This window comes from Haliaeetus leucocephalus, unplaced genomic scaffold, assembly GCF_000737465.1.
Source record: "Haliaeetus leucocephalus isolate CR32 unplaced genomic scaffold, Haliaeetus_leucocephalus-4.0 Scaffold362, whole genome shotgun sequence".
In the NCBI taxonomy this organism is placed as follows: Eukaryota; Metazoa; Chordata; class Aves; order Accipitriformes; family Accipitridae; genus Haliaeetus; species Haliaeetus leucocephalus.
In genome coordinates, this window is record NW_010972798.1 from 5178882 (window position 1) to 5204374 (window position 25493).

Genomic DNA, 25493 nt, shown 5'->3' on the forward strand with positions numbered 1-25493 from the left:
GGGGCCGGCGCGGATGGAGCGGGGCGGCGGTGGCTGGGGAAGGTGGTGACGAGGCGGGCTGATACGGGCTCCTCTCGAGGGAGGTTAGTGTGTCGGAGAGGGAGAGCGCCGGGAGGGCCGGGGGGCAGCAGATACACGGCACGGGGGTTTGCTTAGCTTTCGTTTTGGAAAGGGTGGGCGGGCGGGGTATTTTTGGAAGAAGTAGGGGCTGCCGGTGGGATGGGGTGAACGGAGCTGAAATAATCATTTTAAAATATTTTAAATAATTCTGTAAAGATTTCGAGTTTATTTATGTCATCAGAAAGCTTCCTTCACCATCACCCTCCCTGGAATGTCAGGATGTTACAGGATCAATGCAAAATACTCCCAGCTGTTGCCCGTCAGTCATTTTCCCCTAAGCCTGGCTTCAGATATTAAAGAATCCCAGCTCTTTTTATGGCAAGAGCCTTCTGTCTTCCTTTCCAGGAGGGCTGATTCCAGCCAGTATTGTGAGCACGCAGTGTAGCTATGTTCTGGGCGTATTTAATCTCAGGACTCTCTTTAGCTATTGTGCCTAACCACATACACAGTGTGGTATTACACATGCAATGTTACACTGGGGGGAGAGAGGGGTGTCTTTTTTTATTTTTTTTTTCTCCCTGAGTTTCCCGTGTGCAGCTGTGGATTTGGCTTGGAAGTCAAGTGGTAATTGTACAGTATGTAAAGGCAGTTGGTGTTTAAAGGATTGTAACCAGCTGACTTCAGGAGTTAGTTTTTTCAACTGGCTGCCTATTAAAAGAGACAAATAGGAGATACTCTTATGAGGAAAGAATGTAATGGAGTAAGCTATATTCCCTTGGTAGGTAAGCCTCTTAAATTTTTACCACAATCAGTAGATAATAAATTTTGTAAATCGGGTACATTTTTAGTTGGACTTGAAATACCACACAGAAACCCACATCAGAATAATTTGCGTTTAGAACAGGATACTCCTAAATAGAATTGATGGCTGGTTTCTTTTTTATTTTTTTTCCCTCTTTTCCCCTGCCTGTTAGGAAGCCCAGAATTTGGAGACACTCTTCTTAGCTTTCCATTTTCTACCTTGTGATCTTGGACAACTTCGTAAACCATGGATTAGTTGTTTCTTCTGCTTAAGGGGAATGTGAGACTAATGGGAGCGTTAGGAGATGTACTGAATTATTGGACTGAAGGGATCTGTGTGCACAGAATTTATTACAATAAGCCCGATTTAAAATCTGCAACGATGACGCCTCCTCCTAAGTCAGTGAGAATTGTCAGGGTTGGATTAGCACCATCATGTGTTCTAGCCCTGTGAACAGTGACTAACAAAAGCAGAAGTTTTACTTAAAAATGGTGTTAATGGCTTTCAGATCAATGCAATGGGGCTTAAGGCCAGTGATGGCATCTTCATAGTGGATGAAGTCAGGTTAGAGTGATTGGACCCATAGGGACCAAAGCCCCAACTCAGAATAATCTACTGTTAATGTGGAGGGGAAAAAAAACCCCACAGAACCCCCCCCCAAACCAAAACTGAATAAACCAAACTGAAACACAATTTCAAAAGGTTATTCTTGTGAGCTAAATGCAGTGAAATTTCTGTCAGTGACTCCATTTTGTGAGTCCTACTGTTGAGGTAGGCAGAGGTTATGCACGCATTTTGGAGCTAAGTAACACTACTAGTAATTTTCTGTTTGAAGTTTCTGAAGCAAAGGAGGGAGGTGTGTCAGTCTCATTTAGAAAGTATCCTATTTTGGACACTGATAGCATTTTTAAGATGAGGATAGGCTCATCATCTAAGCCCCATGTCACTGTATAGGAGGTGGCAAAAATTTTCTGAGGAGAAAAGCAGAATTTGTGAGATAGGATGAAATTTGAGGTTTGCCCTCAGAACAGTCTGAATTCTGATTCATTAGGACAGCAAACCTCCCAGTAAAGGAGATGAGAAGGACTCTGCTATGCCAACAGAGATAAAAACCAAAATAATTAGGTAAACAATTACATGACAGGATTTTTTTTAATGATTTGTTAATATGATCTGCAACTTAGCTGTAGTAGAACAAATGTAGTGATTAAATCTGTTAGAGCATTATAGTGGGGTTTTCAGTAGTTATTAGAGATATGACCATGGTAAATGGTATTCATTATACGTTCTTTTGTTCCTCTGATAGTTGTTCTTCATTTTAGTAAAATTCAATTTTAACAGGGAATTCTTTGCACATGTATTTATATGTATACACTATGGTTGCTATAAATTAGTAAGGAAAATAATATTCTTTACTAAAATACATGAAAAATCAATCTTTTTCATGATGTATAAATCAATGGACAGTAATTGTGGTTATAGTCCTGTACAAAAAAATATTATGATCTAAATTTAACCTTTTACTTATAAATCTGCAAACTAATTTATGCCTTTTTTTTCTTTTGCTTTAAAGAAGTAATATAATTTGGAGAACAGGACAGCATTTACCTTGTATTTTATCCCAGGTTCTCAACCAGTATACAACAGAGCCAGTGTTTAGCCACTCCCTGCAGCTCAGAAGACTTTGCATATATCGTAATATTGAGCACCCATTTTGTTTAGAGAACAGATGGCACTGATGGGGCTCAAAGTGGTCATGGCCTTCAGAAAAAAAGGTGAGGTTTATGTTATGGAACAGGCAAGAGAAAGGACAGGGTTGATGAATCAGTTAAGGGTTTGCATATATTAGAGGTGTGGTGAGGACTTTCTGAGAGCAGAACAGTGGATGCTTTCTAGGTGAGTGCTAGATTGCAGGTTAGTTTTTATCTCTGGAACGTCAGAGTAGACTTTAATGTCAAATGGCCAAAAAATCTGGATTTCTTTGGCTTCTAAATGTGTAGAGAGAGTGAAAGTTGAATACTGCCAGCCTCATCTTGGCCTGCAGTGTTTTCAGGATGATGATTCTCTGTGTCATTAAGATCATTAAGTAATTCACAGAATCACAGATGGTTGAGGCTGGCAGAGACTGTGTGGGAGGTCATGTGGTCCACACTCCTGCTCAAGCAAGGCCACTTGCCCAGGACCATGTCCAGATGGCTTTTGAGTATCTCCAAGGATGGAGACTCCACAGCCTCCCTGGGCAACGTGTGCCCATGCTTAGTCACCCTCACAGTTTTAAAAAAAAAAAAAAAAAAAAGTGTTTCCTGACATTTGTACAGAAACTCTTGTGTTTCAGTTTGTGCCTATTGCCTCTGGTCCTGCCAGTTGTGAAGGGTGTCTTTGCAGCTCTTGGCAAGAACAAGACAAAAGCTTCTGTTTCATCCAGTACCTTCATCAGCCTGCGTATGCTCACTTCTAGGCAAATTCAAGCCCTGGTTCTGCACATTATTCATGAGTGCACATGTCAGCTCATGTGAAATGGGTTGGGCCTTAAATTAAAATGAGACCAAGGTACATAAATTGAACACCAGATAACTTCCTTTACCTGAATCTTTCAGTGGCATCTGAATAACTCTGAAAGATCCATTGTATTCTTCATTGCAGGGACTTACGTGTGCTGAAAAACTGACTCTGGTGTGTGGCATGCTGTTGTGTTCTTTCTGTCCTAGAGTAGTAGCTGCTTAGCTTATGCAAGGGCATAAAATAGATAAAAATGTGAATTAGAATGAAACTCAACCTTTAATTTACAGGTTCTAAAGTGCTTTCTTCTTGGTCTGTTCCTCTTTCAAGAGGTGTGGTTGTGCTGGTAATAGGACTAACCAAAGCGCTGGTGGCAGGAGTTGGCATAGGCCTCAAGGTAGAGACTAGCCAAACTATTACTAAGGGAAAAAATGATGAAAGAGAAGTACACAGCATTTCTCCACGTGTACAGTGTCAAAGCATGATGAGCAATTCTATGTGAGAAAAAAGTTTATGCATTAATAAAAAAATATAATGGCTTTTTAATTTTTCTTAGAATTTTTAATTAGTGGCTTTGAAAACAACTCTTGAGTTCTTCTGAATGGTTTTTAGCTTGATTGTTATTAAAATAGGAAAGTGTCATTAAGAGTGTAGCTTACACAGCTGTTTGTACCCAATTACTACACCAGGAAACATGGTAACTGGAATGACTTGTAAGACAGTTGAGATCTTTATTTTCTTTTAATGGTCAGCATTTATTTATTATATCTAGCCTTAATGGGTGGGAAATTTTAGACATTTTAAAGTTGTTACTGATTTCTTGATAGTTGTGTAGACTGGTGCGAGAAGTATCTGTAGTCATGATTGCTGTTGATGAGCCATTTTCTTGACCCTTTTAGGCTGATAAAGGGAAATGCCACAAGCAGTGATTATTGATTGCTCATGTACATAATCAGTGGAGGGTGTCTTTGAGAAGTTTTGCCCTTTGGGAATACGCATATGAAGAAAGCAGTATAAGTAATGTGAGTCATGTAGACTTTAATGAATAAGCCTAAACCAGGGGAATCAGTGCTGAAGTTCTTGCATAACTGTCATAAGGACTCTTGAATTTACATATGATAATTATGATTATGAATGGAAATAAGCAGTAATGTCATAGATTAAACTGTGGTTGCTAAAATTGATATAATAGTTCAGGATCTCTTACTTACCTGATGCCTGCTTATAATGTTTGTGTTTTGTGGCAAGCTAGATCTGCTTTCTTTTATCAATTCCTTGTATAAGCAGGTGCAGCTAATCACTTCTAATGAAAATAACATTTTATGAAGTTCAGTCTTTTTTGTCCAGTGATTTGATTATTTACAAGTTTCCTGTGTGTGTTTTGATTTACTTATTTATTTTTCCTGGAGGGTCAGCATGGGATACATCCCTTAGTAATAATTATTTCATGTACTTGAAACAGTTGTGTATGAATGTTAGTTAAAAATACTAATGGTTCTTGCTTCTGAAAGGAGTGAAAGGATTGGTAATTGGATATAGGCTTCTTGACCTTTATGTCACTGATTCAGAAACAGTCCATGGTACCAGATGCCAAAGCGTTTACTGTTTGAAATTTGCTCAGCGGTGGGTAACATGATCTTAGTATAGTTTTTAGTGTGCAGGTATGCGTGACTCAAAAGCCAACACAGTGGCTATCCCTGGAAAGAATGTTTGCAGCTAAACTAACAGCACCTCATTTTCAGATTGGACCATCCTACCTGGGGGTCAGATAAACTTAAGAGAGCAGGATGAAGAGGGAACTTGGATTGCATCTGTGTTACACAGATTTTGTGACTTTGCCTGGAACTGGATTTTAAAAAAAAAAAAAAGTGTGTGTGTATATACAGAGACATACAGTTCACTGTAAGGGCACTTCAGTAAGTCTTGATCCGTTTATGTTATCAGCAGATCCTAATCCTAAATCCATGAGCAAAACCCAGGTAAAAGGGAAAGAGCATGTGTGTGTGTTACGAGATGGAAGTCTCAACTGTAGTGATTTTGGTGGCAAATAATCCGCTCCTAGTTTCCTGTCCTTTTGTTCATACTTAAGACAGTATGGCCCTGTGTTAGATTTGCTGGATCTCTGACCCCAAACCTAGGCAAGAGTCCTAGCGATGTTACCCCTCATTTTACAGTGCTAGTGTTGGGAGCCTGGTTTCTGCCAAGTAAGTGGCAGAGACAGGTCTGAACCAAAGTGTCTGGGGAGCCAGCAGGACATTAATAGCCTGTAGTACAGTATAGTCTCCTGTCTGCCTCATGAGCTGGGCTGCAGCAAGCAGGGTATACATGGACTTCCAGAGATCCAGCTCACAGCGTAAACTGTATGACTGGCGCTAATATCTGGACAGTCCAAATCATAGGTCTGGCAAGATGAAGTCACATAAATTTTTCCTCCCTTCCTGCCCTCTACAGTTTTGTATGTGGTGTAAAAGACCCAAGTGTTATGTGTAAACTTACTTGCTGATAATACAATTCATCCCTATGTGTTCTTTGATGCCAATATATTTACTGATCATGTGTTTGGTGGTCTCTTGTTAGCTCTGCCTCATCGCCTCTGTTTGGAATGAGGATACATGGAATGATGTGTGAGGATTTCAAACAGATATTGGCACTACCTATCTTAGGCAGCACTGCTAAATTAAATTTCAGTAATGGAGTAGCTTGTTCATTTGAGTAAAAGTTAAGGTGATGCATCATTACTTAATTTAGTAGAAAATGTTTTTGATACAGTATCAGACATGACTAGTGCAAGCTTAGAGTACAAATCTATTTATGTAGGTTACCTCACTGATAAAGAACTCCTTCAAAACTCCTAGTTGAAAACCAGAATATTTACTTTTCTGTTTTATTTTCATCATGCCCTTTCTGAAGAAATCCTTGTGAATTTATAGGATTTAACATAACTTAATGTGAAAAAATCTGCTTTGTATTGCAAAACATCATAATGTCACAGATTTTTTGTAAAACCTTTTTAAAGAAAAAAATCTCTAGGCTCTTGGAATACTTCTTTAAAAATTACACTAAATCTCATCCTGACATGCATGAAATCTATTTGTCTGATTTTATCTTGGAGTTGTAAGTGACAACGGATAATGCTTATAGTAAACATCAGGGTTGTAGGTAGCAAAGTAATATGCAGGAGTTTTTACTTTTGACAAATGTTTTGATGATACTTTTGGCATGTTTCTTGGTAATAATGGAATAACTTCTTATAAAACTGTATTTAAAACCTATATTGAATTCTGATTATTTCTAGTTGTATTTCAAATGAACCATACAGTCTATAGTACCTCACAGACTGCTGTGCTTCAGTTACTGTAAATGTGATTTCTTCCCCACAGCTGTAGAGAAATTGATAACAGTAGGAAGAATTAGACTTGGGATTTTTTACTTCTATGTTACTCCTTCACTATTAGTCTTGTGTTTGTACAATTAGACTCTGATCAGACTTTTTTCAGGCCTCACAATAATGTAATTATTTAAATAGTTATGTAATTTTATTTAGTGCTTTACATATGTCCATTTGTGACCTGAAGTGCATACCTAATGAATGTTATATTTGATTTTGAGTGTTTCTCATATATAGATACTGTGGAGTGAAAGAGTTTGAGAATGCCAATTGAAAATGCTATTCAGATAATTTCAGGTTACTGCATACATGTCTGCTAGCTGTGAGTCTGCATTATATTCTCATATGGGAAGAGCAGTGTGCATGCTTTGAACTGAAAGACTTCCTTGTGTGAAGACGTTCCTGAAACCCACATGGTGTTGTATAATGTACAGACTCTTTGTCGGAATTTGTACTTTGGATTTTATGAAAAAGTGTTTAATGTTTCTGTTTAGACAACTGACATTTGTGCAGTGTCAGCTGTTAGTCTGCTGCTAGTCATATCTCTGCATTATTATTTCACATCAGCTTTCCCATTCTTCAGCAGGACATTAGCTTAAAAATCAGTTGTGAATATTAAACCTGTTTGTACTGTTACACAGAAAGCCAGACTTTACCTAGTAATGGACTAATTGTCTGAAATCCTGGAAAGTCAATGCAGTTGGGATTCTTTTTTTCCACTTCTTTTGTCTTATTAATGAAACATGTAGCTAGTCAGTGGATTCAGGATTTTCTAAACCCTGTAAAGCATTATGTTCTGAATGTTTTTCAGGTGTTCTGTGGTACCTGATTTTGAATCTCTCTTGATTCTGATTCTTTTCTTTAACAAAATAAAGATAAATTTATTCTGCAGATCTGAATTCGGTTTTAGCTACTATAGACTGACCGTAGAATTAAATACATATTCCCCCTGCCCATGTTGAGTACTGTGAGAGCATGTAATAACATAAATAAGAGGTAAGGTTCAGCTATGAAATAAAGCAGCATAATGAGGCAAAGAGTAATATTGAACCACAGACTCTGGGAATGCAGATAAATGGCTGCCCATAGCAGGGAGTTAAATCTCCTTCTGTAAATACTGCTTTCTGTTGATAAGTTGTCATTCGGCAGACTGTTGGACTGCATGAACTTTGTGTGCAGTGCTGTGACTTGGGTGTTTTGTCCATGGACAGAGTTCGAATGAATTGTAGTGGAACAATTCGTATTTCCTGCAATTTGTGCCATGTTAATTGATCTCCATATTGGGGCATGTTTAAAGGGGACATTGGTAGCATAAATTTAGTAAAAGTTCTGCTTTACCTCTGTTAGCTAACACATACTTCAGGCAGTAAAATTTTGTACACTCTTTCCACCTTTAAACAGACATAACTTCAGTATTCCTGTCCAGAAGCTGCCTTGAAACTGAAAGTCCCTGGTTAAAGGTGTATTTTATTGCCAGCTCTTGCCATTGCTTACCTTTCAAAGAAGGAGATTTGCCTGCCTTCCCTTGCAGTGGCAGGATGGCTTTTGAAAGGGTTTATTTTATTAGGAACGCACCAGGTGGTTCAGTGAGGTGATTTCTGGTGACCTGCTTTGTTCAGGGTTACCAGTATGCTTTCTGCTCGAACCAGTCGTCTTTGTTGCTGGCAGATGGTTTTGAGTGAAGCTCAGGGAGCAGAAAAGCAGGTTTTGAGCAAATGCCTTCACATCATTGCCTGAGTACGAGTTCAGGTAAAAGGAGATTTGTTTATATAGGCCCTTTGCAACCAGCTGTCAGTATGGGCTCCTTTACTGTCCGTTGTTACATTGAGGGATCTCCTGGTCAAAATTTATCTTTCCCTGAGCTGACACATAATACCTCTGTGGGCTAGTTGCTCCTTGCACAGTTGATATGTTCTTTGTCCTCCTCAGTTGGCAGTTTCTTAAGGGGATATAATCCATTCAGCAGATTTCCTGGAACTTCTCATAACATAGCTATGCAGCTCTCTTACTCCTTTAAAACTGCAGGTTCCTCCTTGACCTCCTCTGCTTGGGCAAATACCAGGCTATAGCACAAGCAGGAGTAGTTTGAAAGGTCTTCCTTGTCCCTTTATCTGCTTTTTTTCCAACATGCCTGCCTGCCTTAACCAAGAGTTGTAGGAACTTAATTTCTGCATGGGTACTTGAGTACAACTGTATCTATCAGGTTGTTCCTTGTCTTTAGGCTTCCGACATAATCAGTGCCCCCTAAAGAAGCCTTTTGTTTTTCAAAAGAAAGAAAGGGAAGTGGGATTTCCCCTCAATTGTTCCTGAGATCATAATAATGTAACACAAAAAAATGTGAAATATTGTATTCTCTTTGTTTTCTTGTGAGGTCCTACAGATATTTGGCCTCATACAGTCCCCAATTTGTTATTCGAAAGATGATACCATAACTAGCTCTATGGCAGCCAGTATTGCCAAATTTTACCTGAAATTTATTGTTGTTATACAGTTCTGAAGGACGATTGTTTGTGATTCAGTTTTGTGTTGAGAAAAACACCCATAAAGCAAGTAGTGCTATGCACAGCTATTTGACATTGTATTGTGAGTTGTACTAATTGCCCTGGTCCTGGATCTCTCTCATTTTGTTCCTGTAAAACAGTTGTACACACCTGTAGATAAAATAATAAACTCCAATAGTGAGTTTTCAGTTGTAAATGTGCTGGTCTGGTTTAAGCAGTCATTTGAAACAAACCCTGTGCACTGTATTTCTTAGAATAGCCAACTAAGAATATCAGCAACCTCATGCGAACAGTGGGATGGTGTCTTGGAACTTTCCTAAATTAGAATTGTAGTATTAGTGGTGGTCTGCTCTTTGGCTTAGTTTCAGGCTGTATTGAAATTGGTGCCTTGTTTTGACTTCACATGCATTCTTATAACAAAAATGTTTTTGTTTTAGGGATTTATCAAAGATGTTCATGAGGACTCGCTCACAGTTGTATTTGAAAACAAGTAAGTATTTTATTAAAAAAATAATCATTTAAGTATTAGGCTGTTATTTTGATTTTGTGCTTTTGGTGGGTTTTGTTTGTTTTGACTTTAAGAGGTATAGTTCTAGAAGCACAGGCTCACTATTCTGTTCATAATCCCTGGTGAACTACCTTCTTGAATTGCTGTATCAGAATTCAGTTCATCAGTTGCACAGTCCTTTATGTTTTTTGGTATCTTTAGTGATGTCCATAGATGTGACAACTAAATTTAATTAAAATAGTAATCAGTGGCAGAGGCCTGCTACTCTTATACTAAAGCAGAAAAAGATGGAAAATACAAACAGTTCTCTATATGTCTAACCTGAGGAATGCTGATCAGTGTTCTCAACCAGAGAGAAATAGATAGAAGTATCGTGACAGTGGTTGATTTTAACTGTTAAGAAAATAAATATATGTGCACGCCCAGTCTAAAGACCCAATATTTTTTTTAGTGGAAAAGAGTGCAAATCTGTAAGCAGATCTGGAGAAAGAATTATCCATGAGGCCCTCTTCATTTCATATATAAACACAGCAGTGCTAGTAGGGACTTGCAGTGGCAAGTAATCATTGGGATGGTAAAGCACAAATGAATACCTACTGTTCAGACTGATAACACCATGGATTACCTCGGAGATTCCAGCGATAATTTAAGATATTCTGGGAGCTAAATTCTCTTTCCTGTTTCCCTTCCAGTTGCTAGGTGGAGATCCTAAAAATGTGTCAGCTTTTGATGTGAAAATTGTTAATAAACTCTGCCAGCACCAACCTGTAGATTAGTCTTTGAGCCTTTCTTCAAGAAAGATTGCTGGGTAATAAAGGTAGTACTAGGAAGTGTGGAAGTGTGTGTTTATAAACAGTATTTTATAATCCTGAATATATAATCCTAGGGTGTGTATGGGTATACATATATGTATGTACATGTATGTCTATACATATATGCACATATATAAAAATAAATCTGGGGGCGCTAGGGGAGGGAAGAAGTAATCCCAGGGTTTACCCTGCAAAGTCCAGTCTTTGTTTCTTTCTAGCATGTGTTTTCTAGCCCTTCTTTTATGAAAAATAGTGAGAAGATGAGGTGGCAATGATAGTTTGTACTAAAGCTTACTGAGGTGGTTATGGAAGTTGTTACTGTCTCCTAGGTTTTCATACCCCCACCCCCAAAACCTAACAAAAAGAAAAAACAAATTGGGTCCTTCATCCTATCCATGGTCTGAGGAGATGTGACAAATCTTCAGTTTCATGTTCAACATCCATATTATTTTTCTTTGAGGTAGGAGGCTCTTTGCCTTTGAAGCATATGCTCTCATGTCAGAAACCAAGTAAGCTAAAGGAAGTGCCTGTAGTTCATAGCAGGGGTCTAATTGTTGGCAAACACATTTCCAGTGTTTAGTATCCATGTGTTTTACAGGAAGTCTGGCAGCAGCAGCCGCCATGTTCCAAAAAGGGTGGGCTACAACGTATGTCAAGTGTTTTGTTGACTAAAAATAGGTCTTTTCAGGAAGTGTGTATACAGTTCTAGTCAAATTATTTTGTGATGTAAATCTGTTAAATTATTACCCTTTTTATTGAGTTAAATTCATAAGGGCTTTAGTAGACCCAAAGTTGGCAAGAGTGTACTGTCCTGAATGCATCATTCTGTTGTGATAGTGATCAGCACTAATGAAGTAAACGCATCTACTCCGCTAAAGGCAGTCTAAATTGTCAGTTTGCATTTTCTGCTGTTGTTAACCAGTCTTTATCTACAGCTGTGGTAAGGTTCCCGAAGTTGGTGTGCTAGCACAGACTGCTAGTGATGATTTTGTGGCCACAGCAGTAATTAATCTCTGGGCAGATAGCCTTGATTTGTCTAAGAGACATGTTTTTTGGAGGTAAGGAGGCAGAGAATGAATGCAGAAGCTTCAGGAACTGGAAAGTTTATTACTGTGTAAGATGGAAAATTGGCTTTTGAGGTGCAATTTCATATAGGCCTATTGGAGTTTGAAGTAGCCATACTGAAAGAAGAACTACTGTGTTGTAAGAAGCAAGCACCTCCCTTTTTTGTAATTTGTGCCAGATATTTGGGATAATCCTTCTGGCTATTAGGCACCAGTTCTGTCACATCCTCTTAGTGGGTAATTTGTAGCCAATCAGAATTTCTTAAAACATCTTATTTTGGATTTCACCAGTGAGATGCTCCAATTTTGGGCTTTTTGCCATCAAAACTTTGACGACTCATATTATGAGAGCTGAGTCTTCTGTGCACTTTTCTACTGTTTTATTAAAAAATACCAAAACATCTTGCAGCTGATAGGGGTAAGTCATTACTTGCCCATCTGCTTCTAGTGGATGGAGTTTCTTTAGATGATGTCAGGGTTTAACCCCAGCTGGCAATTAAGCACCATGCAGTGCTTGTTCACTCCGCTGCCGCCCCCCCCCCCCCCATGGGATGGGGGAGAAAATCGGGAGTGGGGGGGAAGTAAAACTTGTGGGTTGAGATAAAGACGGTTTAACAGGACAGAAAAAGTAGGGAAAATAATAATGATAGAATATACAAAACATGTGATGCACAATACAATTGCTCACCACCTGCTGACTGATGCCCAGCCAATCCCTGAGCTGCACTGCCCCTGGCCAACTGCCCCCAGTTTATATACTGGGCATGATGTCATGTGGCATGGAATACCGCTTTGGCTTGTTTGGGTCAGCTGCCCTGCCTGTGTCCCCTCCCAGCTTCTTGTGCACTCCCAGCCTCCACTAGCAGGGCAGTATGAGAAGCTGAAAAGTTCTTGACTTAGTATAGACACTGCTTAGCAACAGCTAAAACATCAGTGTGTTATCAACATTATTCTCATACTAAATCCAAAACATAACACTGTACCAGCTACTAGGAAGAAAATTAACTTTATTCCAGCCAAACCCAAGACAGATGATTAGAGATGGAACCAAAATTAGCCTACTGCAACTTCAGGTGTATTTTATTGAAGGTACAAGGTATCTTCAATCATAGCATCTCATTATGGGCAGTTTATAATTTTCTGTAATCTCCCAGTCGCTAGATTCTTTAACTACAAGGCACAGTTTAAATTCTTAAGAGAACTTTAAGCAGCTCATTTGAGATTGCAACATTTTTTATCCTGTTGTTCAGTTACGATTATTATGCTCACACTGTTACTAAACTTCAGTTTATATATCCTATAATTTAGGGAATGCATTTTGTCCTCAAGTCTTGCGATTTGCCTTTGTATCTGTGAGAGTAATAACTTCACAAAGGCAGGGAGGGGAGTGAAAAACCCAAACCCTGAGTTTGGTGACCATTATAGTTGCAACAAGGGCAATTGAATTGCAAGTGATTTTTGCAAGCCCCCTTCACCATTTCTCAGAAATAGAATGAGATTTAAATAACACTTTGTGGCCAAAATACCCTTCAACTTCAACAAAAGCTATCCATAACGTTCATGGGGTTTTCTTGTTTTTCAAAGTTGCACTATAGTTAAAAGAAAAATAAAGTGTATAATAATGGCTAGAGCAAAACTATATGGATACCTCACATCTTTATTAAGTGAGGTTCTTGAGCGTAAGCTGTCTTTTCAGAGAAAACACATAAATGTATCCATCTTGTAGAAAGTTGCAGAAGTGCCTTTTGCTCTTAATGCCGAGACTTGTTCCACTAACTTAGGCTGCTCTGTCTGCATGTATTAAAAGTAAGAAAAATGAATTACTTGCAGTAATCCTTAGTGTTACAAGTTGGTTCTGGATCTTGTCTGTACCTGATGTGAACTTTGATTGAGATGGGCATAAATGATGGACATGGGAATGCTTTGACAGATATTGTCGGAGTCCCTCAGATATTCTAAGTTAGTAAGTTTTTGGGGGGGGGGGTTTCCTCTGGTTTTATTTCAACCTGTGTAGTGTCTTCAATTGGGTTGCTGACTAAAAAGGATGAGGAACAGCTGATGGTATTCTGTGACACTCAGAGTAGAAGGAAAAGGAATTTCAGGAGAACACAGAGGATGTGAATTGCTCCAGTAGTCTTTGTAAAATGCACCTAAAATACACACTTCTGCAGGTAGAATGCTTTGTAGAGCCAGCTACGGTAAAATAAACAGCCTTTTTGTACAAGAAGGTAAAATTTTAGTTTAAATTCCTATTAATAATTGGTATTGATAAGCAGATACAAAGGTATGTTTTGAACTGAATTTGTCTGCTAGACACTTATTGGGAAGTGTTAACAAGTTTGTAGGTAGAAACGTAAAGTTTTGTTAACAATCAGAGTCAAACATTGATGGTAAGCTGTTGAAGTGTTAAGTATGAGGTGAAGAAATGGTTGAACCCCATGGTGGACTGCAAAGATAAGCTTACAGCTGTGTAAAGACTTTATGACTTGAACAGTAGAAATGTAAGTACATCATCTAATAATCTTTTCACTGGGGTTTTATGAGAGCCATTTAGTGAACCGAGTCAAGTTACATTTTTCAATTAATTTAAACATTTTTTTGTCATTAAATATCTTGCCAGGTATTACTTTTGTCTTGACAGGATTATTTTGTTCCTTTGCTTATGAGGTTTGCTTTCTAGCAGTGAAGAAACAGACTTGATTATACGGAAAGAGCAAGTTTTAACTAAACTCAGAGTTCTAAAAATAAAACTAAGAAAACAAGAAAATTCTAGAAATAATGCATAACGTCTATTCAACTTTCAGTTGGCAACCAGAGCGCCAGGTACCCTTTAATGAAGTCAGATTACCACCACCCCCTGATATCAAGAAAGAAATTGGTGAAGGAGATGAAGTGGAGGTGAGTTTATCCTAATGAACTGTTCTGATACATAACTGATTGTCTGTTCAAGGCAGTGATGATGATTGTAAGTACATTAAGCAAAAAGAAGATTTAAAGTGGAACATATCTCTAGTAATGGATTTATTAGGCTTTCAGTGAAACTGTGACATTTCAGGTTTTTTTTTCACAAAATTACCAATGGAACTTTATCAGAATCTAAAACTTAAAATTGCTGAGAGTGTTTCAGAATTAAAAAGAAAACTAGGTAACTTTCATTTTTGATCTGAAATGTAACTGTTGGAAATGTTCTGATGTGAAGATGTAATAAAGCTCTTCCAATAACAAGAGTTTTAACCCAGATGAAATATCTGGTAAAATCTGGTAGGAAATTTTGTAAATTATACTGTTTTACAGAGAAACAGTGTTAATTAGAAATGATGTATTAAACTAGGAAATTAAAAGGTGCGTGTTCTGTTCCCAGCTTGTTGTAGTATCTTTAGTAATTTAGTACTCAGTTTAACTTCTGCGTTTCACTTTACTTGGTCTTAAAGTAATGAGGTTCTTTACGATACCATTATAGTTTGGGGCTAGTAATCTGAGAAACAACATAGTATAAGTGCTGGGTTTTTCTGTTATTTTCTTTGAAATACATGCTATTTGTTGGCTTTGTTAGAGGTTAAATGTAAACAATTATTTTCCACCTCCTTGCTATTGCAAAATTTCTTGTTCAGTCTGCATGCAAATGACTTTGGTCTGTCAGAAGTGTGTAAGGACTAAATGAAACTTACAGAAGATTAGGAAAACAAAAGTTTCAGAAGTCATCTGTTCTATATCTGATCTTGTGTTAACTTCGTAGTGTTTGTTAAGTATGGAATATGTAGTCATCATATGACTTGGTTCATTTCAGTAGTCCTAGGTATATCAAGTAAGCCAAAGACAAAACAAAAATCTTAATTGTGGAGTTAACTTCTATGTGTGAACTTTCAGTGTGAAGACAGTGTTTGCATTTAGTGACAAATTGCCCCTGAATAAGCATTGAGCCAAGGTTTTAAATCTGTTCACAATCCTTGTAGTGTAAAATATTGAAAATTTGTGCAAGAAGCACGTCTGGATAAATGATACAAAAATTACTTTTGTGTAGCACACTGTTCCATTTTAATGAAGATTAGAAAAGTTGGAATGTTCTTTCTTCATTATACATGCAAGCAAGTGAATTGTGTCTGTATGTGCTTACAGTGCTTCTTACTACTTTCATTTTCAGGTTTATTCTAGAGCAAATGACCAAGAACCTTGTGGCTGGTGGCTGGCAAAAGTTCGAATGATGAAAGGAGAGGTAAATTATTTTAAAACCTACTGATTTCATGCTGTTACGTTAAATACAGTAAATACGAAAGGTCTTTGTGGTGGAAAAAGTATGAATAAAGTACTACCAATACAAAAACATGACAAAACAGAATTATAAGTTGAAATCACTTTGGAATGACCTATGCTGCATTACACAACTGAGGGTTGTGTTTTTATAGCTGAGGAAGTCACTTCCATTATTAGTAGTTTAATTGCTTGGAGGACTGTATGCATGCATAGGAACAGTATTTCTAACAAACCTACTTTGTGAATTGAACTTGGTGCTAAAAGTTAAGTAAAGCAGTACGCTTCACCTGTGGTTAAAGACAGTGTTTAAACTCCATAAATGAAGCATGCTATAGCTATCAGTGTGTGTTGCTGTGAGGTTTTTTTTGTGTATGTATTTCTGCTGAGCATAGTGGAAAGATGCTGCTGTAGTTGGCTTGCTTTTACATATGTCAAGTTTGTATTTTACAATTGACTCTTAGAGTTGCACCTGCAAAGTAACTTGTAGATTCAGACTCCTGAGGGTATAGAGCTATGACAGTGTCTGATACAGTCTCGTTAAAGCTTTATTTTGTGAAATGACAGCAAGAGAATTTAACTTTGTAGTAGGAAGGGACCTGTGTTTAGACTAGACTGTATTAGATTCTTAAATCCAAAGGAACAGGGTTGAGAAAAAAAAATTCGTCCACTGTCTGATATTGTTTAAAAACTGCCAACAAATAGTAACTGCTGTTGAGCTGTGTAAGGGAAAGGTGGTGGTAAGCAGTTGTCAAAGGAAGAGTCTGTGTCTTGATCCTTGTGGATGAACAGCTTGTTAAGAAAACAATAGAAAAGGAGATAAATTTATTTAAATGGTAAGAGTTTGTCATTTGGGGCTAATCTGCTTCTCTTGTACATCACAAAAATTTTACTATCAGTTACCTTGCTATGCTGCTTATTTAAAAAAAATAGTAAAAGAAAAATTTTTTATTCTGAATTTAAATGCAGTTTTATCCAATTCTTAATTTTCTAGTATTTTTTTATATGGGGAAAAATTATTTTTCATCCTCAGATGGTTGGTATCTTTATATAGCATTGTCAAATTAGTTATTTGATGGAATTGTCCCCACAAAAAAACCCCTCACAGTTCAATTTTGGGTTCTTTGTACAGTCTGTAACATGGTTCCATATTGAATTTTTTTTTTCTCAAAGTAAATGTGAAATTCACGAACAACCCAGGTATCTAATGATAGTTAGCTTTGTGATTGTTCTGATAACCAGAATTATCTTTAACTATAGGAGTTAAGTTTTTAAAGCATAGGGTGGTAGTTCTCTTAAATTTAGTTGTCTGTTTAGCATTTATTTTTCATTATTACTTAACATATTTTGTGATATTTTTCAAAGCAGCTTTATATGATTAGGATGATACCTAAGCTAAACTTAAAACTTGAAATTTGAAAATAGTACATGGGAAAGTATGTCACAACCTTAGTGATTTACGTTTTCCTGGTAACTTGAGTAAATTGTGTGTTGACAAAAACAGATACCAGTTTTGAGGGAGCTTCCTCCGCACTACTAAATTGTGTACAGGTGGAAGGGACGATAGGCGAAGGCTGCATCCCTAACAGAAAGCCAGGCTTTGGGGATACTGCGCACACAAGCTTCTTTATACTTGCATGTGTTGGGTGGAAGTGTAGGAGTAGATTATTGGTAGCTGTTAAATCCTCTTAGTTCTCTTACCTTACTAAATTTGGGATAGTGTGTATCAAAAAGATTGATTTTTTTTCCTTTTGATCTTGCATGATTCACAGGTGGCTTGCCCATTGAATCCTTTTTTTTTTTTTTAATTGGTGCAGAGCAGATATTTCTGTGAAGAATGAGTTACGTTTACTTCTCTATTAGGTATTTTTTAGCATTAGAGCTCCAGTAAACATTTTGAAACTTGAACTGGACTAAAGCACGTATTTGAAGAGGGATGGGCATGGGAAAAATTAATCAAAGATGCTTTTGGGGCGGACTGAAATTATGCTGATACAGTGCCCTGACGTCACTGAGGTATCAGATGGGTACTGAAATAAGTCCAGGCTCATTTGTGTAGAATTGTAGCATTATATCAACTCAGATTTACGTTTTAGTCTATATAGTCATATTTCATACTTTTTTGGTGATGCTGGTAATGTTACTTTGTCTTTGTTGTTCCTTACTGAAGTTACCATTTAAAAAAAAATAAAATTCTTCTGTAGTTTTATGTCATTGAATATGCTGCTTGTGATGCCACTTACAACGAAATTGTCACTTATGAACGACTCCGACCTGTGAATCAAAATAAAACTGTCAAAAAGAACACCTTTTTCAAGTGCACAGTGGATGTTCCTGAAGATCTGAGAGATGCGTGAGTAGCTCTGCACACTTTAATAAGGCATTTACTGTATTTGAGTGGGAAAAAAACCCACTTGGCTTATATTTTAAAGGCCAGTTCACAGGTCCATGAAGAACCTTAAGGGTGGCTATGGCTGCAGTGGCTGGTTTAGAAACTACTGACCGGGATCCCTGCTGAGCTTTTGGGGTGGGGACAAAAAACAAGTTCTGAGATGGGAGCTTCAAGTCTTGCTTTAGGCTTGAACAGGTGATGCACTCACAGTGGGCTTCTGGTGCTAAGACTTGCCAAGTAACCGTGATGGCATACAGTCCATAGAGACATAAGTTCTGGAACTGTGTTAAGGAGAATGGGAGTTTTTCAGTTTCTGAGCAGTCTTTGCCGTAAACTACTCTGAAAGATTCTTGGTTCTGATCATGATACTACATGTTCTGCTTGTTGAAATAACAATCATTTTGTCTCCTTAGGTGTGCTAATGAAAATGCACATAAAGATTTCAAGAAAGCTGTGGGAGCATGTAGAATTTTTTATCATGCTGAAACTGCTCAACTAATAATACTGGTAAGCAATTATTTCTATCTAAATATTGCATGAATTTTCAGTATATTATTTATGGGAAGTATATAGCCAGCTGTATATTTGTATGGAAAATGGTTTAACTTGTCAAGCTACGTCAGTTGTGAGTGATTTAATATAAGTAGATGTGCTTAAATTTAATCTTTGGGGGTAGGCCTTTTGGAGGAGCTACAAGCACTGCACTGCATACAGCCTAAATTTAGGAGCAGCTTTCAGTCTCGTTGGTTTTATGGTTTTTGTCATCCACAACTGACTGCTGTTTCACTGATTTGTGCAGATGGCTCAAAGCTAACTCTAGCTTACTCTGCTCTGGAGCAGTAGATTTCTTATAGCAGCCTTCCAGTACCTAAAGGAGGCCTACAGGAAAGCTGGAGAGGGACTTTTTACAAGGGCATGTAGTGATAGGACCAAGGGGTACTGGCTTTAAACTGAAAGAGGGTAGATTTAGATTAGATATTAGGAAAAAATTCTTCACTGTGAGGGTGCCAAGACGCTGGAGCAGGTTGCCCAGAGAAATTGTGGATGCCCCTATCTTTGGAAGTGTTCAAGGCCAGGCTGGATGGGGCTTGGAGCAACCTGGTCTAGTGGAAGGTGTCCTTGCCCATGGCGGGGCGCTTGGAACTACATGATCTTTAAGGTCCTTTCCAACCGAAACCCTTCTATGATTCTGTGATTACCCCCTGTACTGTATTACACTGCGCACTTGGACCTTCAGCTGGGTTTCTGCATAAAGAACTGCACCAGTTCAGCATAGCCATTCAGGAATTGTTCCCTTAGATTCTTCTGTGATGGTTTTCTCTTATTACATAGACTTTTCCCACCATTAGTTTCTCTTCACAGTTCTGTTTACTTAATACTATCCACTTCAACCTCTCTCCAGAATGGTGTTTTCCTTGCTTATTTCCTTAGCTCTGCCGTTCAGACAGCGAGTGGCAAGTATGTATATGGTAGAATATTTAATTTGTTTGGCTGGTGGAGCATCAAGAGGAAAGAGTTACTGTGTGTATCCAGCAGCAAAATCTTTAGTGTAAAATATGCTGTGAGTGAGAAGAGAAAATTGTTGGTTTGCAGAGGTGGTGCCAAATTTCTCATGCTTTGTTTTGAGGAAGCATAATGTCCCATCTAAGTTCCGGAAACTTAGATCATGTTTGTGGTGTAGTTTAAATAGGTTCCTGATTTATCCTTTAAATGTGGATTTCCTTAAAAAATGTAACTTCATGTTCCTTCTCTCTTGTAGTCTGCCAGTGAAGCAACAGTGAAGAGAGTGAATATACTGAGTGACATGCATTTGCGCAGCATTCGTACCAAACTCATGCTAATGTCAAGAAATGAAGAAGCTACAAAACACTTAGAAGTAAGCCGTAGCTTGTAATTCTTGTTGCTTGAAACCGAGCACATAACTGTACATTACATTGAGTGCATGTGGATGAGTCTTACTTTGTTTTCCCTTCAGTGCACAAAACAGCTTGCTGCAGCATTTCATGAGGAATTTGTAGTCAGAGAAGATTTAATGGGACTTGCTATAGGAACACATGGCAGTAACATACAACAAGCCAGAAAGGTTCCAGGAGTTACTGCTATTGAACTTGAGGAGGATACTGGTACCTTCAGAATCTATGGAGAGGTAAGGGGGAAACTTTGCATGAATCTGATGAGCATTTCACTCTACATCTGCTTTTAGAGTGGCAAGAGCTGTACCCAGAATTCAGAACTAGAAACAGCTGACTAGTTGTCTGAGTGTCTATGTGCATGTTCATGCTATGGCAGCTTGTACTACAGCTATTTGAAATACAAGATTTCATTGCAGTGGTGACCTCCATAAGATGTGTTCTGTCCTAATTAGTCCATGTCCTGATGCACAGATCTATAACTGCACTGTGCATCTCAGTACATCTTGAGAAGCATAATTTGCTGCTATTTTACTTGATCACAGATACTTTTTTTTTTTCCTTCAGACTGTATATGTGGTTCTTGTTGGTTCTCCCCCTCCCCCCTTTCCAGTTCATATGTGTTTTGTTGTGTGGTCTCTGTTCCTCTGACCTAGTCAAATGTGTTAAAGCCCATACCTGCTGCTTCTAACCCTTTTATTTTGGCAATTTAATGCTGGCTTTAGCAAAATAATACTGGTTTGCTTAGAGTTAATGCCATTTGTGTGACTTTTTACCTGATGTGGTTTAAATATCACAAGTGCCTTGAAATGTAGCTTGTCTTCGGACCAAAGCAATGATCAGTTCAGAAGGCAGCAGAGTAGCAACAAAGGTGCCACTGTCACCAGGGCCCTGTCAGAACATTTCTTGAGGGTTTTTATCCCATGTTACGAACTCTACAGGTACCACTAACACCTAAGTCTCTGGTGTTAACACTTTTAGAAGTCCTTGGTTGTCTACTCTTTCAGGAATCTGTGGTCTTGAATTACTCTCCTTCCATGTCATGAGACGAGGACAAACTTCTGTACTCTTCAGTATCTCTGAAGTTCTGTGTCCTTTGTTTGGAAACCTTAAACACTTCCAGGCTATCAGGGTGGCAACAGATCCTTCTTTGACCTAGTACTACCAGTAAATCACATCTCAGAGTTCACAAAGAAGAATCAGAGAAGTTTTAAATGCAGTAGGATGTCTAGTGTATTCCAGTTTCAGTCTCTTTAACGTGAATGATGTGATACTGAAACTTGTGGAAAGGTTATGACTGTCACCAGCCTCTTACAGTAGTGCACAGCAATGATTATAAATACCAGATGCCACCTAAATAAAAATGCCTTTAGGCACATCCAGCCTTGTCCTTCCTAGAAGTGATAGCTGCTTCTAAAAAAGCCAGGCAACCTAAATATTCTATGTGACGAGGGCTTCAGCATCTGTGTATACTTGTCTACTCTTTTTGCCTCTTTTCAGCTGAAATTGGCAAGCAGCCAGGCCCTAATGGCTGAATGCACGGGCAGACAATTTTAGGCTGTGAGATGTGTGGGGTAGTGATCCAGTGTCCTTGACACTGTAGTCAGGGTCTGAGGGTCTCCCATAGCTAGCATTTTGCATACAAATAAAAGTTCAGTGTTGCTCAGGGCCAGAATCTTTGAGGGAAGGAACAGGGAGATAAAGAATATTGGAAAGCTATATGATTAGAAGGAAGCTAAACTGTATGGGATGCTGTTCCTGCTTTTTTCCCGTCTGGTCAAGACCACTGATTCCAAGACCCTTGCCCTTCTGCCTGAACTGCTGCTTGTGATACCTGTTATGGAGACCACAGTACTGTGAACTTCAGAGCTTGGACACTGAGTGGCTATCGCTACTTCTTGTGCTTCCCCAGGAGGGAAAGCCTTTTCAGAAACAGAAAAGCTTCTCTTAGACCTTCATTACTGGCAAAATTGAATTGCATTCAGTTCTTGTGCAGTTCTTAACACTTGAGCTTTTTCCCTCTTAGACTTTTTTTTTTTAAAGATACTTAACTGTATGATAACCATTCCTTTGGATAGAAGGATAGCAAGATCCTATCTATCCAGGCTTTTTCAGAAGACTGTTAACTTTTTGTTTTCCCTTTGGAGAAATCAAGAAAACTCATTTTCCCTTTGGAGAAATCAAGAAAACTCATTTTCCCTTTGGAGCTTTCATTAGCTCAGTTCCGTTTGAACCAAGATACTAATATGCATTTTATTTTCTTGAAAGATGACTTGTATCACAATGGAAAAAGCATTGTTCCCTGTCATGACTTCGGAGGGCTTTGTCTTTATCTGCATGGGGATAAGGCTTTTCAAATGATTCCCAGAGGTAGTTTTGTTTTTTCCATTTGGGAAGGTCTAAAAGAGCTACCAGGACTTTGGAGAGACTTTTGAAATCTTGTTTCAGAAACTGGTGTGAGACTCCCGAGACAGAGCCACCATTTGGAATTAGGAGTGCGCTCTACCAGCACGTAGCCACTAGATCTACATTAGTGACTGTGTTACAAAACATTTTCCCTCAAATCTGCAGCCATACAGTTCTTGTTTCACACTCATGTAGAACTTTCTTGCTGCAAAAATGGTAGCTCTAATGCTGAGTTTAGGAAAATACCCTGCATTTAATCTTTCTATTAGACTCTTCAAGTAACGTGGATGTGTCTTGATTGTATGAGCTACTCTGTGAAGTAACCAGAGCATGAATGGATGCATAGACTGTAATTCAAAGTTAGAAAGGTAGTTACTAGTAACTGGAATTCTTTGAGGTCTTTAATCCATGTGCACACTGATTTTTAGAGAGAGGGAAATTATTTTTCTTTTCCTTTTCTGAATTACTGATGCTGAGGAACTGGGAGTACATTGTCCAGATCACCTTTATATGCTATCTCATGTTGGAGTGTGAATGAGTCATACAGGTTGTACTTGCGTAAAATTCTGAGCACTTGTGGCAAAGAGTAGCTATGTGTATGGGTGCACTGGAGAGCTGCAGTTACTGGCAGTGGTTTATTTTCTCATCCTGACTCTGCTTCTGTGGAGGCAGTCTCTGTTCCTTCATCTTTATTTGGGAAAGAATTGATAAACATACTTCTGAGGCAGGACGTTGTGAACTTTTTAGTTAATTGTGTCCTATTGTAGAGTTAATTGAAGGTAAAAAATTGCTAATGTGTGTTGAAGTTTGTATCATTTTAGCAGTTGCTTTGAGTATGCAGCATAGCCACTGCTCCCTATGACTTCTTGTTCATCTGTTTTCCATGCTTTATTGCTTGTTTCTGTACTGTGAAATCCAATTCACCAATGTTTCTCTTGCCGTCATTTTGACCTCTGCCATAGGTAGTGGTTTATACATTTTTTGTTCTTCTAGGACTTCCCTAATTTTATTGAAAGATGGAGGAGCTGGTGGTACTCTTATTTCATGTGTTGCCTAAAAAAATGACAGATGAAAGGGCTGAGGCATTAGTGTAAAACGGAAGCTGTGCTCAAAAGCTATCATTACTGACTAGATACTGATATTCGTTCCTTAATTCTACACTTCTGCTGTTGATAATTTGAAGCCTTGTTTCTTGTTTCAGCATCTGTATAGCCTCAATTAACTGTCAATCAATTTCTGTCATTTAATAATAAAGCTGTAAGAGAGCATTTATACGAGTTTTCCCTGCTAACCAATGACACAGTCCTATATTGGAAAACATTGTACATGAACTGTGGACACAAACCAGCATTCTGGAAGGAGAGTGCCTTGATTGTAATATTACTTGCAACGTAGAGGTGATATGATTAGGACAGATTCTTTAAGTGCAGTACACCATTTTAGTGATCACTGTAGAGTTCAGGTTGCACTAATATAATTTGCCTGCAGTTGCAGGAGAGAGTTTGTATGAAGGTGCTTGTTATTCAGGCTTAGTTTCCTGTCAAGCATAAGACAGGAGAGAAACAGAAGTAGAAGAACTTTTGTAGAGAAAACTTCCTACCTGTAGCGAGTTCTAAACAGGCTTGGTGTGTTGTGTCTGTGCACTCCTATACTTTCCTGCAGCGTTGTTGCTCCTTTGAACCCCCAGTTTGCCTGACCGCTGCCAAATTCTCCTGTAGACCGCTGTGCTCTGAACATAGCCTCCCAGCCTTTCTGCAGTGAGTCCTTTTCCTGAAGATAAAAGTGCGTTGTGTGGTGGGCAAGCTTTGTGAGTGTGCGCACACCTAGAGGAGTAGCTACTTTTGTCACTTTGGCAGCATTTATTCACTGAGGATTAATGTGTATTTGTAAACAGTACTTGGTATTAAGACTTGCATGCAAAATGGATCTATCTGTTACAAGAAAGGTTCTGTGACTGATTCTGTTGTTTTCTTTCTGTTCTCTTGAATACTGAGTAAGAGAACAGAAATGTCATAGAGGACAGAACTTCTAACAGCTGTTTCATTTAGGCTGTTGTGAAAAATCAGTACACCTTTCTTATGGAAAAGGCTGTAAAGCCAGTCACTGCTTACAGTGAGCCTATAAAGTTCTGTGGAGAGATTGTCCTTCAGCCTTGGAAATGTCTTTATCAGGTGACATAATCTTTAGATACTGTCAAGAGGCAAATGAATCTTAAAATTAATTTTCTCCTTTGCCATTTTTCTACATGTGGTCTTCTGGGTAACGTAATAGTGTATCACACATTAAAAACTATGTTAAAAATTGCAAAATAAATTTATATTGCTGGCAGTACTGATGGTAGCACAGTTTCTGTGGAGAAAAACTGGATGCTTCCAAAGCAGTTTAGAGGAAAATGCAGAGCTGAAACTATAGTTTTATGGCTTTCCCATCTAATCATAGCCGTATAACTATTCATTCACTGCAAAGTCAGGTGAAATGAGGTATGTGATCCAAAGTTTCTTTTAACATAGTATTCTTGTAAACTGAAGTTTCTATGAATGCTGGCAGGACCTCTTAGAAATTTGCTTCTTTTCACTACAGAATCTTTGTGATAATTGTTATGTTGACTCTAATAAATAGACTCTAGATTTGAAAATTATGTCTTTATTTTGGAGCAAAAGAATGTAATTAGGTGGTTTTTTTCCCAATTAAAGTCTACCAGAAACTGCTTCAAGATATATCAGTAGGATATTTTTTTATCTGGGGTTTACTCATGATAAGTTGCAAATAAGATTTTAAAATGTCTTGAAATACCATGGAAAAAGTTGTTTTATTCTTACTGATGCTTTGCTTTGATACTGAATTTCATGTCTGGGCATTTTACTCATTTCTTTAACATTTAGTTCAAAACTAGATTAATGTTG

General features: G+C 38.2%; 1 protein-coding gene across 4 annotated transcripts in view; it reads left to right on the plus strand.

Moving 5' to 3' along the window:
• The first annotated feature begins 64 nt into the window (after positions 1-64).
• Positions 65-25493, plus strand: part of FXR1 (fragile X mental retardation, autosomal homolog 1) — a 39287-nt gene continuing 13858 nt past the window's right edge. For 2 of the 4 annotated variants that reach the window (XR_774696.1, XM_010572937.1), the window contains exons 1-8: positions 66-83; positions 9688-9740; positions 14439-14532; positions 15776-15847; positions 18087-18235; positions 18688-18781; positions 20034-20150; positions 20250-20420. Coding sequence is in view for 3 of the 4 variants with exons in the window: in XM_010572937.1 (XP_010571239.1) it covers positions 15833-15847; positions 18087-18235; positions 18688-18781; positions 20034-20150; positions 20250-20420 (546 nt within the window). In the remaining variant the exon portion in view is untranslated. Of the gene's footprint in view, positions 84-9687; positions 9741-14438; positions 14533-15775; positions 15848-18086; positions 18236-18687; positions 18782-20033; positions 20151-20249; positions 20421-25493 lie in introns of those variants that run through there. The other 2 variants (XM_010572938.1, XM_010572939.1) reach the window with 2 other exon arrangements.